This window comes from Python bivittatus, unplaced genomic scaffold (genome assembly GCF_059951505.1).
Source record: "Python bivittatus isolate LINGU-HERP-01145 unplaced genomic scaffold, Pbiv_v1 ctg000610_np1212, whole genome shotgun sequence".
Lineage (NCBI taxonomy): Eukaryota > Metazoa > Chordata > Lepidosauria > Squamata > Pythonidae > Python > Python bivittatus.
The window spans coordinates 28,419,766-28,439,110 of NW_028277088.1; the positions used below are offsets into that span (position 1 = coordinate 28,419,766).

The window sequence follows — 19,345 nt, forward strand, 5'->3', positions numbered from 1 at the left end:
AAGCAGGGCACTTTGTCACCCTGAGACAGAGCGCTTTGTGACCCTGCATTGAGATTCTATTTCTTGGTTCTAGTAGTATCATTTCTGTTTGTCTGGGTTTTTTTCCTGCCTTCTACTTGTTTTAATATTTTGCATGTTGCCTAGATTTTCTTGGATGACTGAGATGGCTTATAAATTGAACAACCAAATAAACAAAATCCTTCCCAACTTTTCTTTCATCCAATTTACTGTTCCCCCAAGGGATAGCCATGAGGAAATACAATAATCTGGCTGAACAATTTCTCCCATTCTGGTTTATAGGAAACAGTTCATCACCAGTAACACATCTTAAAAAGAAACGGTGAAAAAAAAAAAGTTCTGTCAACCCAATTCAAACTTTGAAATAAAGTACATGAGATGAAGTTTTCTCCTGCAAGGATATAATAATTTGGCACCCAAATAACAGAAATGCTAAAAGAAAATATGGGAGCACTGATTTGCTAAATGGGGCTTTTTGTTTGATGGATAGAGTTTCAAGGGACATCCTTCTTTCTCTGTTCCCAGCAATGCTTCTGATTTGCTGAAAATCTGTTTATCTGCTTTTCCCACTCCATTTTATCTAACTGGGAAAAAGAGATGACCTGCAACTATGTTTTAACAGCTGTTTTGTGTATATTCTAAATAGCTTTATAAGTTATGGTCTCTAGATTCTAATTCAGTAACAACAATGATTTTACATAACATGTTTTTTCTCTCTCTCTCTATAAGGTAATTTATACTCAATGCTTATTCAACAGAGCTACATTAACCTGGAGAGTTCACCTACATCTGAATTGGGATCATAAATAAGATAACTACAGTACATAATCCAGGAACAAGCTATGATTACCAATCATGGCTAAGGCATTTCTCCTTAAACAAGATCTGGGTCCTGGATTAAATAACAGATAATCCGTTTGAATTTGGTTAAATTATTTAATTCTGTAAAATAGCATGGTGGGCTGCGGAATTCTAGGAATTGAAGTTCAGACATCTTAAAGTTGGCAAGTTTGAGAAACACTGGTGTAGTGGTTAAGGCACCAGTCTAGAAACCAGGAGACTGAGTTCTTACGCACAAAGGCAGCTGGGTGGCCTTGGGCCGGTCACTCTCTCTCAGCCCTAGAAAGGAGGCAATGGCAAACCACTTCTGGAAATTTTGCCAAGAAAACTGCAAGGACTCGTCCAGGCGGTCACCAAGAGTCAACACTGACTCGAAGGCATACACACAGAGACCAGAATAGGAAATATCCAAGCTGTTCAATGGACCCTACTACTCAGAACTCACACAGCCTCGCTTCACGGGCCTCCATTCCGAGACAGAATGAGCACAACAAAGCTGTACGTGTGAACCGCATCCTTAACCCTTTCCTTTGCCATGCTTCCCACTGTGCTAAGCAGCAAGCTTCCAAGGCCGCCGCGTACGGACAAGCTGCTCTTAGTACCGCCATCATCTCAACGCTCGCTCCGGCCGCTTCCCTGTGTGCGCATGCGTGGTAAGGGAAAGCCCTTGGATGCACCTGACCCCGTCACGCGTTTTTTTCCCTCACGAGCACATGAGAAGGGGGTGCTGGGTGATGAATGTGCGTTTGGGGGGGAGGGATGCAGCAGCAGCAGTACAGCTGTTCTTTACCTTTCTATTGCCCGCACGGTGTAGCTAATGAGCGGCCTCCCCAGCACGGGACAGAACTGCTTCGGCGTGCTGCCGCCCAGCCTCTCCCCGCTTCCTCCGGCAGGTAGCACCGCTGCCACCGACACCGGAGGCGACCGCCGGGGCGGCCCGGGCTCCCCTGCTGCATCGAAGTCACCGGCTTTTCCGACTCCAGCCCCCGGCGGCTCCATTACGTGCTTCCCCCTCAGAAACGTCTGTCAGGAGGCTGCGTTCAATTCCTCTGCCTTAGATTTGACGTCAGTCTGCCTGTGCGTTGCAAGAGCTCCTTGTTTTAATCACCCCACCGTCTCATGGGACTGATCACAGTCCCCCTTTTTAGTTTGTTTCTTTAAAGCTCTGCTGGCCCTTTAAAGGTCCCTTCGGAAGTGGAGGGGAAGCTGGAGAACCGGCGGAAGACAAGAAAAAAAGCATTTTTGCCTATTGCGCATGCGTCACGCTTCCTAGCCGGATGGAAGGTAGTTGGCTGGAGAAGCAAAAGCTTCATGCCTCGCAGTCAGTGGAGAAGAGCCGAATGGACGTTCCTGGTTCAGACTGTGCCCGCTTTTTTTGTGTGTGACGTCGAGGTGCCTTTTTCGCTCTGAGCTTTTGCCCGTCGCAGCGTGTTTGCTGGATTTTGTCGAAGAAATCTGCTCTGTTGGGTTTTTTGTAGTAACGCTCCATGACAAGAGTGCTGATCAGCGATATATGGGCAATATGTCTAAGGAACCTATTAGTATGTTGTTGCTGACCATTTTAAACATTGTTTTCCTAAATCTTCGTTTTTATGTAATACGAATCTTAGTTTATAAAATACAGTCCAGTTAAAGATCTAATATGCTTATGAGGAACTAAATGTTTAATTCAGTGGTGCTTACTCTGAGTAGACATGCAAATTGTATATGGAGACATGGATTGGATTGTGATGTACTATTTTAAAATGTTTTTTATTTATACATATTTGTTTAAATATGTCTCGACAAAAAAAAGGCTTTTTAAAAACCAAGCAGGTCTAAAGAGAGAACCAATGTTCATCTTTTGCCACAGAATCTTACCTTCAATATTAACAGCTGTAGTATACCATGAAGTATACATTAAACTGTGCTTTCTATAAATATAGACTATCGTGGATACACGCAATCTATACAGGTGGGCACACTTTCAGCATTTATTCTTCTGAGAATACTTGACGTTCACATGAACCTTAAAGATACTGCAAATACAATTTTAGAATCTGGTGGGTTTTATGCTAACTTTCCATTTTTTTAAAATTAAAAAATACTTAAAAAAAATAAAAACAGGCAGTGTCAGTTTCTGGTGGGCACCAAGAAAGGTGTCTGCTGGTACATTGGTGCCCATGGATACCATGTTGCCTATATCTGAACTTAGTATTTCCTCAGATCTTGGGGAGCTTATTCGTGAGAACATAGGATACTTCTGAAGCTCTTCAGCCTCTCCATTCCACCTGTGGGAAATATGCTGGGAGAGCTTCTCACAAGCAAGAACACTAGTTAACGTTAGCAACCTGCTCCCACCAAGCGCCGTGGCTGAGAAATGCAAAGCAAAGTGTCCTTTAAGCTTCAGAAAGGCAAAAACAAGGACACTGGATTTACAACATGTCAGTATATAAGTAGGGACTCACTTTTAAATTGAAGAGGGCAGTCAGCTGCCTAGAATGGTTTCATTTTCGTATGCAAAAAAGGTTATTATCTAGCCTTGCTGTGTCAAATATATGAATAGCCACACCTGAGTCCATGCCAGGCAGACTGACAGTTTTATTGCTTTCCCCCAACTGCACCACAGTGGAGATGAACCAGTGCATGGCTATTCCAAAATGGAACAGTGGGGGGTGATCTTCTGGAGGCACTGTCAACCAGTAGCCAGTGCTTTGCTCTAGTAGCAACACCAGGTGGCTGCCTAAATGAACCCAGCTTGTCTAGACTATGAACCAATCAGTCTAGTATTTGGGGCAGAACCTAGCAGCATATCAGTTAATAAATCAACCCTTCCCCAAGATGAACACCAGCAACATTTAACTAGGGTTGAAGGCTTGGTAAAATAAAACTCTTCTTAATTATTCTTCCAAATGCATGTGGTCAGGGACTTTATGAACTTTTGGAGGTAGGGAGTTTCAAAGAATGGGGTTCACCACAGAGAAGGCCTGTTGTCTCATCTATGTTTCCCTAACTTCAGATAAGCGGGATTTTTAACAGGCCTTTTTAAGATATGTTCTCACTGGATGGACATAATCAGTTCAATGGAATCCAAGCAAATATACTTCCTTACTTAAAGTGTATTTCTACAACTATATATTTCCCTGAAACAGGAGGACTTCTACACAGATTGAGCCCAGAGTTGGAGGGTTCTTAATAAGTCTAATGTCTGAAGGAACTGTAAAGTGAGCAGCTCCGCTTGTCATTCAGCCTAGCCCTGTTTTGTAACCTACACTAACTTTCTAACATGCCTGAGAGTTATTTTTGAGGATTCTGTCAGACAGCCAAATGCAAAATCCACCAACTCCAGCAAGATGAGCATTTGGTGCAGAAATATGCTACAGAGTTTCAGCTGCTGGTTCAGGATGTGGGCTTGAATGAGAGAGGCTTAATTGACAAATACAAGCAGGGCCGGCCTAATGAAGCACATAATCTGTTCGTTAGGGTACTTCAGACAGAATGATTGCATTAATTCACATTTGCTTTGGCATAGATGGAAGACTTAAGGTGCAAATAAATACTGGTAGGAAAGGTCACCTTTAGTCACTTTCAGCCCCTTCTTCCCCTTCTGATGCATTTTGGATACTTTTGAAGTTGAACTCATAGAGATGGGAGCTAGTAGGATTTTAATTGCTGCCCAAAATAAATTACACCATCACACAAAAGGCTCATATTTATACTATGAAAATCTGGCTATTAAGCATGAAAGTGACTACTAAGACTTTACTTCCCAAAGCATCAGCAAAGTGCCATAATAGTGGAGTAGGGGACATTCTGCCTACAGATGCCCACTGCTCATCTGGTTGCAGGAAATGAGATGGTCCCAGCCCCAAGAACTCCAAGTCTAGAACAAACAAAAGTTAAGCTGAGTGCGAGTCTGCAGAACTACATACCTGTATTTAGTCATTCCAGTTACCAAACCTGGACTGGCACCAGAATATAGCTACAGGGTCTAATAGTCTTTGGCGCTATCGGCAACTTTAGTGAATCATCCATTGCCCGCTCTATCTGCTCAGCCTTCTCAGCCTTGCGTTATCATTGAAAGTACTGATGGCTAGCTATTTTGCTTAGGTCCATTCATGGAGTGCATTGAACCACTACAACTCATTTTCAGCAGCCATCAGGAGCTCCTGCAACTTTACTTGGCCTCCCATCTGTATTTTCCAGTAGTCCTGGGAATTGACAATTTGTAGCCTCACAACAACATATGCTTTGGGATCACAATATTATCATCTTCAGCGCTCCTAGATGTAAGACTCATTACCTGCAGACCTCTATCAATCATCACCATCACAAAATGAGAGATTGCCAGCTTGTTTTCCAAATACAGTATTTGGACTCTGCAGATCTATTTGGGAAAAACAGTTTCAGACCTTGCCCACCTCCATCAATTCTGTGATTGTACCTGTGATTGACTGTATAATAGCAGTTGTGTGATTCCATATTCTTGGAAGTCAAATTGCCAATCATTCCATAGATTTGTCAAGTTCTGCAAGCTAGCAAGCTCAGGAAACAAGAACCACTTGTTTCTGGAAAGATCTTTACTGCAAGAGTAGAGTAATGTAACAGAATCTTGAAAGCTTGTCACAGCAATTGTCTTGCTCAATTTATACTTAATTAAGGCAGAGTCGCTTTCAGTCTTTCTCACACTTCCCCCACCTTCCCCGGAATGAGGTATCACTTTTGCAACAGTTCTTTTTCCTCCTCCACTTTCCAAGAATCTGTTAGACATTCTGTCACAAGATCCTCTGAAACAGAACGGGTTGGCCTCATGGAATGCATCTGCAAAATCTGCAGATGGGTTTTGTCTATGCCTTCTGCTTCCCTGTTGGTGCACCCAGCTTTTTTGTCAAAAAGTAAGATAGCTTCCTACATGTAGCCCATGATTACTGCCTCCTCTACTCCATAATGATTAGAGGTCCTTACAATCTGTCCCTGACTCTTAAAATGGATATAGAAGTCCTGGGTCTTCACGAGTTGGACCTCAAGTGTGCTGCAATCTAATTTGTGTAAAGGGGGAACATAAATACCTAATAACCTTTGACTGTTGCTAAAAAAAAAAAAATGAATATACTGTAATGCCCTTTAGAATGGCAAATTTTCTGTCTCTCAAAGATGTATGAATCACATTTTCCATGATTTATGGTCTATTTACTATGAGACCCTGCTCTTCATAACAACTATGTTTGTGCAGTTCTTCAATGAGTTGGCAACAACAGCCTCTGTTAAGCTGAAGACATGTGCCTTTAATCTGCCAGTGCTGAGCTTTTTGAGATACTCTATTCCTTCTGAAAAAATTCTGGTGGTTACAGCTAAGATACAACCCATTTTTCTTGGGACCCTTCCTATAAAGAATGTTCAGCAATTCTTGAGTTTCCCCATTTTTACTGTAAATTCATGGGTAAGAAAACATCTGCAAGAAAACAGCCAAGCTCAGAGAACCCCAAGAACTCTACTGTAAATTCATTCCTTCTTTTGCCGTTTTGACTGCACCACAGATTTGACTTATGAAGAACAGTTTCTCCTTTCTATGGGATTCCAAAGCCCAAAAATTAGAGATAGGATTGTGCTGTGATTCATTTTTCCTTGAAAATGGTAAGTTTTGGCCCTGCCAATGGAGAAACTACATCACAATTTAGACAGCCGCTTTTGATTTAAGGAATAAGTATAAATATGAATAAATATAAATTATGACAGTTATTGACTGGAAAACAGCTATGTGCTAAAGTTAAAATAATGAATAAGTTTTCATTATTATGCTGTTTTTCTCACATACATGTATTGTTAAAGTATAGCATCTCTTGCACGTAGAACGTTCTTAATCCTCTTAGAATCACGCATATGCTCTCCCTGAACTGCATTTCCTTTTTTTAAGAAATAAAGAAAAAAAATGCTCGATTTCCCAAAAACACATGAAAGAAATGGTCCAGTAGCTGATTCACTTTGTTTGAAATAGCTTTTCAGAGTAACAATAAATGCAAGTATCTCTAGGTAGAGTACCACATTGTTCGAAATGCACTGATGCTTTCTTCACATGATAATCAATCTGTGGCATTTGGTAAGTTTTCCATTCCCACATGCCCACTTCCAAGCTTTGCAGTTTTGTTCCTCTGGAAAGACCATGTTTATAAGCTGGCATCCTTACATGTATACCTTTACATTGCTTGTGTAGCAGCTGTCTAGATTTTAGAAATGGTGGTAGATTTATTCACTGTTTTCATTTGTTATATTAGCATAGTCTTGCTGTTGTGGCCAGAATATGTTCCTATAGACTTTGTGGATCCTATGCAGTACATTTCTTTTTTCTATATTCAAAAGCAAGCAAGTTCCACAAAATCAGTATAAAGAAATGGAGGGAAGCCTGAAATGACCACAACTTGTGGTGTACCCAACAATAGATTTAATAATTTTAAAGGGGGAGAGAGAGGGAGAAATGAAATAGAGAGAGAGAGAGAGAAGGATAATGAAGAAGATAAAAAGGAGGCATTTTCTAAAAAGTACTTCATTGAGAACCATGGGCAAGCCTTAGTGACTGTAACTAAATAGTTTCTTGGAGACATTTTGAAAATATTTAGTTCCTAAAGGAGGCACATTTAGAAGAAGCCGTGGATGATATATGTCTACTTTGTTTCTTGAGCATAGTTTATTTTGCAAATGAAAAATATAATTAATCTCTGAACCAAAAATATTGTAGCATGAGAATCTATGTCAAAATATATGACAACAAAAGTTAAAGATTAAAAGAAAATCAATGACAAATTGCTACAACAATTAATTCTTAATAAATAACACCATAAAATTAGGTAATTAATACATTGGACAGCTGCTTGTGAATTTCTGATTTATGATAAACTTTAAGGTAGCATCCCATTAGAAAACCATGAATCTTACCAAATTCCACTGATTATAAGCAGGAACAGTTCTTCTGTTGACAGTAAATAGTACAAAACGTAGCAGCTTTTACACAATGAGCAAAATATCATTAACTTTCCAAAGATACAATATCAAAGTAAATAATAAATTCCTTGGTCCCCAAGCTTCCTATTTAAACTTACTGTTAATTAATATACCATGAGTTACAAAGCTTACCCCCACCCCCCATGATGCTTTCCTTTTCTTCAAATGACACTGTAATTATGGCTTTACTCAAAGCAAATCTGCAGTTTGGTGTTCTGGTTATTGCAAAATACTGGCCAGGTTGATGGGACATGTTGAATGATTTAATAGTTTGCTTTACATTATGTGTGAATACAAGCACATGGCTATGATACAGTTAAGATAAATAATATAAACAAATGTAGGTATAGTTTGACATTAATTTACCAAGCCAACTTCTGGCTTCCTATGATGTTTGAATTCAGATTAATGGCTAACTTTGTGACCAAGCAACCACTACAACGAATGGGTTCTATAGCGTGTCTATGTGGCTTCCATTTCATTTACCAGTGTATAGCTGTATGGGGTTCTTCTGAGAACAAAGGACTTGAAAGAGATTTTCACTGTGCCTTGTATCATGCACATTACCATCATTGTTAGACTGTATTTTTATTTCTTAAAAGATGATCATATCAACCTGGAAATGATATTTTTCTAGCCAGAGCAAAGGTAGAAAAAGAGGGGCTTACAAACTGCAGGCAGAAAGATTTGCTTTCTCATCTTTGTTTGTGTTGGGGGTAATTCTTTTATTTGTAATAATGTGTTTTCCATATGTGCTTTCACACAATCTCTTCCATCATATCCAGCAGATCTTTTGTCTGGCAAAATATTGTTGAAGTGTAATGACTGATAAGAGACTCAAAGGAAGGCCCAAAACAAACATGACAGTATCTTTGAAAGAAAAGAAATGGTTTTAGATATGTTTTATGTTTTTTTCAATTTTGCTGCCTCAGTCATGGGAGATCCAGATGACAATCCCTTAATTTGTCATCTTTCCATGCTTTTCTGTCACTTCTTCCATATTTTTTGTACCAGAAAACATTTCCATAAAAAGGAAAAGCAGTAACTTCATCAAGGACATCAAGACGGCTGCTGTGATCAAAGTTTCACATCTGTTTTATGCACATTGCACAAGCAGAGCATGCCCCCCCTCCAAAGGAAGAGCTTCAATTGCACTGTTACAGCTGCCATCCCGATTTTATTTATTTTAATTTTTTGACCCCCTGCCCTCCCATCTCCACCCCATGCAGGCATCTCTAGTTGCTGGAAGTATCAAAACATAAATAGTAGCTGCAAGAACACAGGCTATGATCCACATTAGTACTGTAATACAAACAGGGACAGGGGAGAAAATCATAGCCTGGTTTACACATCATCATCATCATCATCATCATCATTATTATTATTATTATTATTATTATTATTATTATTATACTGAATAATAATGGAGCTTTCTGCTAGCATATTGTGTGAACGATGTTTCTAAAACAACGCTGCAAAGTTTGAATCCAGTTAATTGTAGATTAGGCCACAAATCATGGTTCAAACAAACCTAGGCAAATGACACACAGAAGAATGTACATACCCAAGACTTCTAATTCTAAATTTTAAGCCTTAAGGCATTCTTGGGCTAAATCTTTTTCTTGCAGATTACTTCTATTATAAAGTCTGAACTTTACATAGATCCTAATCCCACCAAGTACTAGTCGATGTGGAAGTAAAAGTTTGCCGTAGGAGCAGAAAGCATCTGGGGAAGCACCACACATAAGGCAGGATTCAGCCTACGGCATATAACAGATATGTGAATAATTTGTGAAACAATTATTAGTACTTTTTATATCTGGTATCAGTAAGGATTCACAGCTCAGTCCTATAAATCTGGGTTAGTTACAGTGCAAAATGTGTATATATTCAATACACACTGGTGCCCCTCATTGCATTCTACATTTCAAGATGTTACATTCCAAATTCTGGGCATTCTTTGTTTCTCATTTCAGGAATTGAAATAACAGTGCAGGCAATTCTACCTTGTATTCAGTGTTTTTATTTTGAAAACATGTCAAGAGCAAATTGAGAGCAGGATTGAGGCAGGCACAGTTTGTAAACTGCTATTAGTATGCAGCATAATGTATACAAAGTAATTCTCTAGTTAGGAGAAAATATAGTTTTGTATTTATATAAGTGTATGTTGAAATAGGCAATGCCTTGGAATTTAAGGAGAAAGGAGAGATGGGCAACGCATTTCTATTTCACTTTTTTCCTCAAAGCTAAGGTCCGCTGTGCTTCATAGAGTTTACTATCCACTGGAGTTGAGTGGCTAATACATTTGAATGAATGACTGAATGAATGAATGAGCAGATAAATAAATTACTGCCAGGTAAGTCTGCACAGAATCATGGCTGCTTTCTAATGTAATGAGGGTCGTTGGGCTACAAAGCAAAATGGGAGAAAATGTGAAATGATTTGAAACTTTGTCTGTCTTTCAGAAAAACACTCAGGCAGGTTTAGTTGTGGGGATGATGTTGAAGCAAAAGGAACAAGCCCCATAACAGAATGTCTGCCTGTCTCATAAATCTGCAGACAAATTTAAGTTTTAACCTGAAGCTACATTTACAAGTATGTCAGTGAAATTAAAATCAAAGCTTTCTTGCCTGGCCTGCAGGAAGGGAAATGCATCATGAGAAGAGAATGCTTCACAGCCCTCACCAATCCTTCTGTGTTTCTCGAAACCCTCTGGTAGCCACAAGAATCCCAGAGTGGAATGTGTTGAACTCACACATGATTAATGTGGCACTCTTTCAGGAAGGATGTAAAGGTCAAGTTTAGGGGGATGATGGTTATTTATGAAGCAGAAACTTTTTAGGTATTTCCAAGGGTGTTATTCAAAAAGTCAACATTATTCTACTACCTGTACTGAACTTGGATTTGATGTTTCTAGATTGCCAGATCATTGAAAATGACAGAATTTCAGATGTTGTGATTTTTGTCAGTATAATAATTATTATTTTAAGGAAACAAAGGGGAACAGAACAAAACTCCTAATTTTTGTTACAAAAAATTGCATGAACTTTATGTTCCAAATGGAGAATATTTTCATGCCTTCCTAATTTGCCTGTTACAATGACTGTGCATTTATATTTCCATGGTGCTATCAGATTAACTACTATACCACAGGAGAATATATTCCTTTTCATTATTTTTTTCAGTTCTTCTTAGCAGTGGGCATTTTTTAATCAACAGGCAACAGTTCACTAATGAAGATAAGCTTGTTTCTTTCAGCTGTAGTACCTAATTTCATTTGAGTACTGGGTTTTTAACAATTAAGAAAAATCATTCCATTCCTTAAATGTAACTAATACCTTACAATGCACACTTTCTATTTTAAAACCATATAGCAGGCTAATCATGACTCTTATCTATTCCTGCAGACAGATCTGTTTACATTGTACAACACCCCCCCCAAAAAAAATGCCAGATATTTTATTCAGCAAATGAAAAACCTATCAGATGTAAGCTATCATTTTACAGTAGGCAATACAGTTAATATGTCTAGATTTTTTTTTAAATGCTCATTATACTTTAATCAGAATGTAGCTAAGGTCCAGAAAGTAAAGTTACTAATTCTTGACAGAAATAATTCTGATACTCTGCCAAACTCAGAGGTCAAGGACAAGACTAAATCAAGGAGCAAAAATGCTGTGTCAGATCCAGAGCCATGGAAGTGAGCAAGAGAAGGCCTTCCAGATATTTAATCACAACTTATTCCCCTTTATTTTTTGCTGTTGGCTCATTTTTATTAATTTATTAATATTTCAAATTTAGATACCACCCATCTCACAAAAAGTGACTCTGGGCGGTTCACAATAAAATTGCCCTTTCCTAACATCATGTAGGGCTCTTTTATGTGACACAGTGTCTACTGTATGTTCAAACAGTGTGGTTGATATAATCAGCCATTATCTGAGTAGAAATAATCTTTAAGTGTCAATATTTGTACCTGGCAGCACATGACTTAGTGAAATGGGGATCAGTCATCTGATGATCTTCCAGCTACTGCAAAGGTTGCTTGGAGGCTGTCACTTCCTGCTGCTTTTTTTCCAGTCTTCTTTTGAAGATGGAAATTACAAGCACTACTACCAACAGCACAGTTGTAATGGGCTGTGAGAATAACCTTGGGAGAAGGGGAAGGAGCCACAGTCTAGACAACTGTCAGACAAAAGATCTCAGCCTGCAGAAGGAATGAGGGTGTAGAAAATGTATCAAAAGGGACTCTCCCTAGTTCCCTGGAAAGGAAAGGAAAGGAAAGGAAAGGAAAGGAAAGGAAAGGAAAGGAAAGGAAAGGAAAGGAAAGGAAAGGAAAGGAAAGGAAAGGAAAGGAAAAGGAGGGGAGAAGTGCTTTCAGACTTGCAGGATTCTGTTATTGTAACCTTACAATAAAGGTAGTGTTAGTACTCATGGTTTTGGTTTCTGGACTACCTCGAAGGGCTGACAACATTCAGCATCATTATAGGCAGAGTTGGGACAGACTTATCCACCCTAAAAGCTCAGTGATGGAATACCTGCTCTATATGCAGAAGTTCTAAGGTCAGTCTTAGTGACTGCCTATGTATAGGCTCAAGTAGCAAATGATATAAAAGCCTGCAAGACCTGCTACTAGTAAGAGTAGACAATAGCAAGCTAGATGGACAGATAACCTGTCCTTAATAAAATACAGATTTTCTGAATCCTTCTGATACACCTGTCTGCTTTCCATTACAGGCACTAATTTCTAATGTATTCTTGACTCTTTGTGAGAAATGCTTGGAAGCTGATTTCATCAACTGTAAGGTTTTATGAATTAAAAGTAGAGTTTTCAATTGCTAATGTATATGATACTGAAAATATGAGATTTTGAATATTATAGGAATATTTGTACAAATCACCATAAATACCTCTAATAAAATGGGTGATCTTAGTGCCACAAGGTATCCAATTTTCCAGATGGGCAGTGAAAGAAATAGTAAATAATAAATGGCTTGAACTATTAATAAACACTACTTATTAAGAATTTCATGAGGATTTTTGAAGCCAAAGCAATTGACTGGAATATTTTCTTTACACTAAACATTATTGCCAAATTTGTTTTCACATTTCTAATTCAAAGTAATATTTTAGCCAATTTCTTAACCTACAATTTCTTGAAAACACACTATTTCCAGACAATCTCTGCACATATTTTAAGTATGATCCACATAAACAGCACTTGTTGGAAAAAAACATCCAACTTGTAGGCAATTGAAAATGGGATAACAGAGAAATCATTGTTTATCATTTTGGTAATTGTTTTATTTACAACCAAGATTCATAACTGTTTTGCAGCTGTAGGAATAGCAGTGTTCCTTTTTAAAAATTTAGAGCCTGCGTGGGTCTTAGTATACACAGTGAATGATGCAGGAAATTTATTGGAATGAAAGGACTAAATTTCTGGGCTCTTTTGTAGTGCAGTTGGAGGGGATTCAAAGAGCAAAACAGATATGTTAGGCTGTACCCAAGAATCTGAACAATGAAACCAAGAAAATAGCAAGTTTTGCATTGTCAGCATCTTAGGGACTCCAAATGGTATGGCAATCCTTAGTTATCCATCCAGTAGTTACTGGGTTGCCATTCAAAACCAACCTCTCTCTCTCTCTCTCTCTCTCTTAGTCTCTCTTTCCAAAGTTGACAGCAGGACAAAAGTAGTTTGATTTTTAAACAAGAATGCTTGAGTTCAATTCCACTGAGGTACAAATACAATAATGGAGGGCAGATATAAGGCTGTGCAATTCATTCTGAGGGGCATTTCAATCACTTGCTTGTCTGCCAACCCCAACACAATTTTATTCCATGTGTGTATGGGCAGATGACCTAGGAAGGCCATTGAAGTAGCTCCCCAAATGTATTTTCTCTACTACTGTGAACATCATCTCATAAAAAAGGCTGTCAAGTGAAGTTTCAACATATGTCTTCTCTGATGGGCCAAGCTCATTTTTCATATCCCCCAAGTCTCCTGATGTAGGAGGGATGCAACAAGTCACCCTTGCAAGATGATTTGCATGAATCAGATAATTGGTTATATAGCTCAGTACATTGGCTTTGCATCACCAGAGACTGAACCTTGCATGTGCTCTGTTGCTATGTGCCTTGCTGGCAGCCTATGGTCCTTCATACCACTTATTTTATTACATCAGAGAAAACCAAAGACCTTGTTATTGGTATTTTTTTTTAATTAAAAATGGATAAAATTGACAAGTCAATCTTTTGACTGCTAAAAATGTATTTTACAAAGTATTTACAAAACATTTTTAGAATTTCTTACTTGAACTGTATTTTTTTTTTAAAAAGTATAAAGGTTAAAATATCTATTTACATTATCTACAAATGTATATTCTAATTTGGTAAGAAATCATAAGAAAATATTTTGATGCTCGGAAGAATGGTAAATATATCAGACAGCCATCTTAAAAAATAGAAAGCACATTAAAATTCATTAAATAATTACAGTGTCAAATAAATAGATTTTATTCAAATTTCCTTTTTCCTGCTATGTATGCTTTTCCTTTTTGTTCAGCAATTTGTTCATATACTTATTGTTATGGGGAAGAATAATCCCAGGCAGATGCTTGGATTCATGATTAGAGTGAAATTATAACATTTGTTTTAAACAAGATATCTTTGCTGTCAGTAAAATACTTGATCTGGAAAGTGCCCCTGTAAAAATTCACAATAGCTGCTGTCTGCAGTATAAAACTGACTGACTTCCCATGGCAACAAATATTCATTTTCATTATTTAGATATTCATATATAAATCAATAAACTGTAGGCTTATAGGCCAGCTTTAAAATACGAAGGCTCACCTCCAAAAGATCCTTCAGAAAAGAATGCCCTTCTGAGTTTGGTCAAAGCCACAAATGTATATACAGGTAAATCTTAAATCCCCACTTTAAGAATGAGTTCTGTTCCCAAGGTCTGTCCTTAAGTTGAATTTGTATGTAAGCTGGAACAGTGTTATTGTATAATACTGTGTAAGTAGTATTGTGTAATGAACTCAAACCACCGTGCATTTAATTCGAATCATTGTGTATTTAACTCAGATTTTGCTACAACAGGCTCTGTTCTTAACTATGGGTCATCTGTAACCAGACATTCTTAACCTGGGGACTACCTGTATACCCAATGGAGAAGCAACAACAACATAAGAGCGGTTTTGTTTGGTAGTGACGTCTGTAAAACAGACAATCATTAATAAGTTTGTGTGTATATATGTGTATACACACATACACACACACACACACACAATTAAATTCTAACTTGGAGATTGCTTCACAGATTTGCTGTTCCTTTTTCTCTCCTTATGATGTTGGTTTGGCTTGGCTTGAGTTGCTCCTTCAAAGTTATGACTGGATTCATTGTGTTGTCTGGTGTATCGTTTGCACTTACAAGCTGTAACCACAGTTACTTTGTAGGTTCTTGTGCTTCCATCTTGGCACTGCAGCTGAATCCTCTGGGTGCGAGTTTTATCATTGACACATCTCCACTCCTGTGAGCTTCTTCTGCTCCAGTACTTGGATCCATAACCTCCCCCAATCCAGTTAGGTAGTACTGGCAAAGGGAGGCATTCCCCAGCACATACTAACTCTTTCAGAGGGTTTATGCTGGTACATTGGCCATCTGAAATATATTTTGTTGATCGCAGTTCCCGACAGCCAACTTGAACTCGACCTGTCAAAAACAAAACAAATCCTTCTTATTTAGAGTTACTTTTTGTATCAGAGATAGCAACAGCCACAGTCCTTCATATGGTTTAACAATTGTCTCCTCCCTAGTTCACTGTATAGATAACATCAGGAAGTCCATTATCAATTCTATTTGCAATGTCTTTATGCTGTTTCCTTCTTATTCCTTCTTACTGCAAGATAATTCAGCTACCAAAGAACTCACAACAAAATCCATGATTCCTCACATTACATATCACACGGCTGTTATTTGCAGAGATACACTGTACCTTCAGCATCATTTCTCCAGGGAAAGGAATTCAAACTGAGTATAGAACATAGAGCACCCAGCTCATTTTACACTATCTGTATTTTGAAAGAATGGCAGGGTGGATAAGATGCTAATTCCATATTATACTACAATCAGTAGATACTTCTGAATGTCATGGATGGATCTGCATACTCATCTTTTCCTTATATACTATACAAGCCGTTCTCATTCTGGGCATTCATTTACCACATGCTTGAAAGTTGAAGCCCACCTTATTGGAGTTTTGCTTGTACCTCAGTCCTAATTTGGGTTCCTGAGGCTGGAGGGAACCACCCCACAGAAACAATATACACACACGTGTAGTCTGCTCCCAAGCTAAGGAGGCTGCTGTTAGTGCCGCCTTAGCTACTGATGCTATCAGAAATAATTTCATGTTGTAAGGTTCCCTTTCATCTGCCTCCCTTTCATAAAAAAAAAAAATAGTCCTGGATCTCAGTTCAAGGTGGATTTTCTCCAAGATGTTAATTAAGTATAAGTTTTGTGTGAGGTTATCCTGAGTGTTGGTTTGGTTTAATATATTATATTCAGATGACCCTAATCATAATAACTCAAAGCATGCATGTTACCTATAAAGGAAACTAATGCTACTTCTGAGGACAATTCTTAGAGGACTATATTCTTCATACATGTTCTTAATTAACATATAGAGCTTTCTTTAGGGTGCAGTATTACAGAATTGCACCGCTGCTTGCAAGTGTCTTTCTGAAAAAATGGGTAGCCCCGCACAACCTGAGGCAATGTTATTTCATTTTTTAAAAGGCAACTGACATTGTACCAAGGTGCTGAATTAGCTGCAAATGCAGGCATGTTTGTGCCTGCTTCCCTCTGTAGATATCCTGACAGAAACAAGCCCGATTCCTTATTTTCATAATTATCCCTTTGAAACGAACACACACCATGAATTTCAACACACACCATCTTTGAATCTTACATATTCTTAAAGTAAATGTTATCATGGAAACAGTGTTATGTTGTCTTGTTTAAAAGCAATGCAAATAAATAGAAATGGAATTCATGATGTATGTCCATAATCATGATATTTGGGTGTATAGTGCTTCTTTGAAATCAGATAGAAAGAAGATTTTTTAGAAAAGAAAAAGAGAAAGAAAAGAAAAAAAGGACAGAAAATTTGTTTTGCTATTGCCTTATGATAGGAACCTTCCTGATGTGCTGAACTACATCTCTAAACTGCTGGACATGCTAACATTCTGGGAGATGTTGTCTAGCACATTTGGAAGGTTGTCTAGCACATCTGGACCAGTCTTGGAGACCCCTAAGCTTGTTTATGGGAAAGGTTTATCCAAATCAAATATAGAAAACTTATTTTTTAAAGAAATGTTGAAATTGAGCATTATATATTAGGTACTTCTACCAATATCATTCCTTGAGAACCAGCGTGTCTATTTCAAGGTACATGCCACATGGAAATTCTTCTATGTAAAACCCATTGAAATAAAACTCAAATATGGTCAGATATGCACTGAGTTTACACAAAGTGGCAACATGACTTGATTGTATTTAGCATCAACTTTTCTCTTGAGTCAGAGAGGGACGCAACCCCTTTCCTCTAAGCAGTGGACAAAATGAGGCATCAAATAAAGCAATTGGTTTTCAAGATGATCCCAGCTAGACTGTTTTCAGAGGACTTCTGCACACTGACTGCTGCCTGAAGAATTCTGCCCCACCACTGTGTCCTTGTGAATGCCTGCCTGCATAATATGCTTCCCTACTATTTCTTTTTTCATTCCTGGTGACAGTGAGTAACTACTGAGCTATTTCAGTAATCTTGCACTGACAAGATAGTTCCTGTATCTTCTTTCCAGTCTCCCTTCCTAGAAAAAGTAGTTAAGCATTTCTGTCACTGAAAGATGAGACTATTTCCTTTAGAAATCAAGGTGTTCATAGCATGTTCCTTTTATATCTTTTACACCTGGGATAAGACTCAAGACAGACAAAAGCATTTCTGGTTCCTTGTACATCTCTCTCTGAGCAAAATCCAAGCAAGGTTGGTGGACCGTGGGCTGGCAGGTGGGGAGAAGGCACACTTTTAAAGGCAAGTTGGAGCCAAGGTGTGAGCAAATCTGTTTGTTTACACCATCTCAGCAAGTTTAAGATGGGTGGACTTCAACTCCCAGAATTCCCCAGCCAGCCATGGTGGGGAATTCTGGGAGTTGAAGTCCACACATCTTAAACTTGCTGATGTCGAGAAACACTGATCTAGAGGATTCAGACAAGTGAGTATTAAATCAGGACGTTTCTCTTTAAAAAAGGAGGGGGGCGCTGGAACAAAATCAAAGCCCAGGGACTGAAGGTAAATGTTAGCTTTATGAAGTAGATGGAGACAAATACTTGGCTGGAAACTCGTGTGGTACAGCAAAAAGACAAAAGAAGCGGATGAGCAGTTGCCCCCAATGGTCGGGTTTTTGGAAGAAGCAGAGTTCCCGGTGAACGAAGCCAACCTTTCCCCAGGGCGGCACGACTGATCTCCGCCGCACGGGAGGCCGTCTAAGTGAATCAAATGCTTGCACCTGGTGCTAAGCTGACCCTCAGTCTGCCTTACCGGGGAAGACAGAAAAGGTCGTGTTTATTGTTCTTCACTGCAGGTATCTTCGCGACCAACATCCCTTCGTAACGTCTGGAACACCCGTTTTAAAAAGGGGGAGACGCTACATATCTATGCATACATGCATGCATGCACGCACGCGTGTAGGTATGTATGTATATAAACACTTACTGCTCCGATCGAATCCCGGGTGCCTGCCCCCGTGCCTCGCTTGATTCAAGGTGCTGTTGTTGCTGCTGGCGCTGGCCGGGGCGGGCTTGACAACGTGGGAATAGAGGATCTCGGTCGCATCGTTTTTGAACGCCCCGCAGCTCTTCAGCAGCGCGCAGGCCAGCAGGAAGCTCGGGAGGTGCAGAGCGGCAGCAAGCATGGCCAGAGCGAGCGCGGGGCCTCTTGGATCGCGGCTCTCTCTGCTTCCGCGGCCGCTCCTTCTGCGAGTGCCGCCGCGGCGCCTCCGGAGCGCCTTATATCGTCCCAGGGGCTTGGCGCTCGTTCAGGTGTGAAGCTCGAGATGACAGCACCGCTTAGGCGAGGGTGGGATCCCCTGGAACGGCAGCGGGGTCTGCTGTACCAATGGAAGCCTGCGGTGGGGAAGGGGGAGGAGGAGGAGGAGGAGGAGCGAGGAAGTCAGCCGCGACCTCCCGCAGGAACCTTGGCTGGAAGCGAAGCGGCGATGACTTCTCTTGGCGCTGGGCAGCAGCAATGCTCGCCCGGGTCTGCATTGGGGCGGAGGAGACATCGCCTTGTCTGACTTGGAACTGCTTTAACGCCGGCTGCTCTGCTGCGTCCCCTGCTCATACACCTGCAGGCAGGGAAGAGAGATGGGCGAGTTAGGTGGGGAACAGTTAAAAAGTGCTGTGCTATAGAACTATACCAAAAAACCCTACTAAGAAAAGATCTTTCTCCCT

General features: G+C 39.6%; 2 protein-coding genes across 3 annotated transcripts in view; both read right to left on the reverse strand.

Annotated features, from left to right (window-relative positions):
• The window catches only part of CRPPA (CDP-L-ribitol pyrophosphorylase A), a 55,958-nt gene extending 53,715 nt beyond the window's left edge, over positions 1 to 2,243 (reverse strand). Inside the window, exon 1 of one of the 2 annotated variants that reach the window (XM_088150660.1) lies at positions 1,649 to 2,243. In XM_088150660.1, coding sequence (XP_088006786.1) covers positions 1,649 to 1,857 — 209 coding nt within the window. In that variant the 5' untranslated portion in view covers positions 1,858 to 2,243. The remainder of the gene's footprint in view (positions 1 to 1,648) is intronic. The other variant, XM_007438956.4, reaches the window with a different exon arrangement.
• Positions 2,244 to 14,111: 11,868 nt separating this feature from the next.
• SOSTDC1 (sclerostin domain containing 1) lies at positions 14,112 to 19,018 on the reverse strand. The gene is made up of 2 exons (XM_007438955.3): positions 18,609 to 19,018; positions 14,112 to 15,550 (listed from the first exon to the last, which is right to left on the reverse strand). Exons 1-2 carry the CDS (start codon positions 18,805 to 18,807, stop codon positions 15,135 to 15,137), a joined length of 615 nt encoding a protein of 204 aa, XP_007439017.1. The 5' UTR covers positions 18,808 to 19,018; the 3' UTR covers positions 14,112 to 15,134.
• Positions 19,019 to 19,345: the final 327 nt, after the last annotated feature.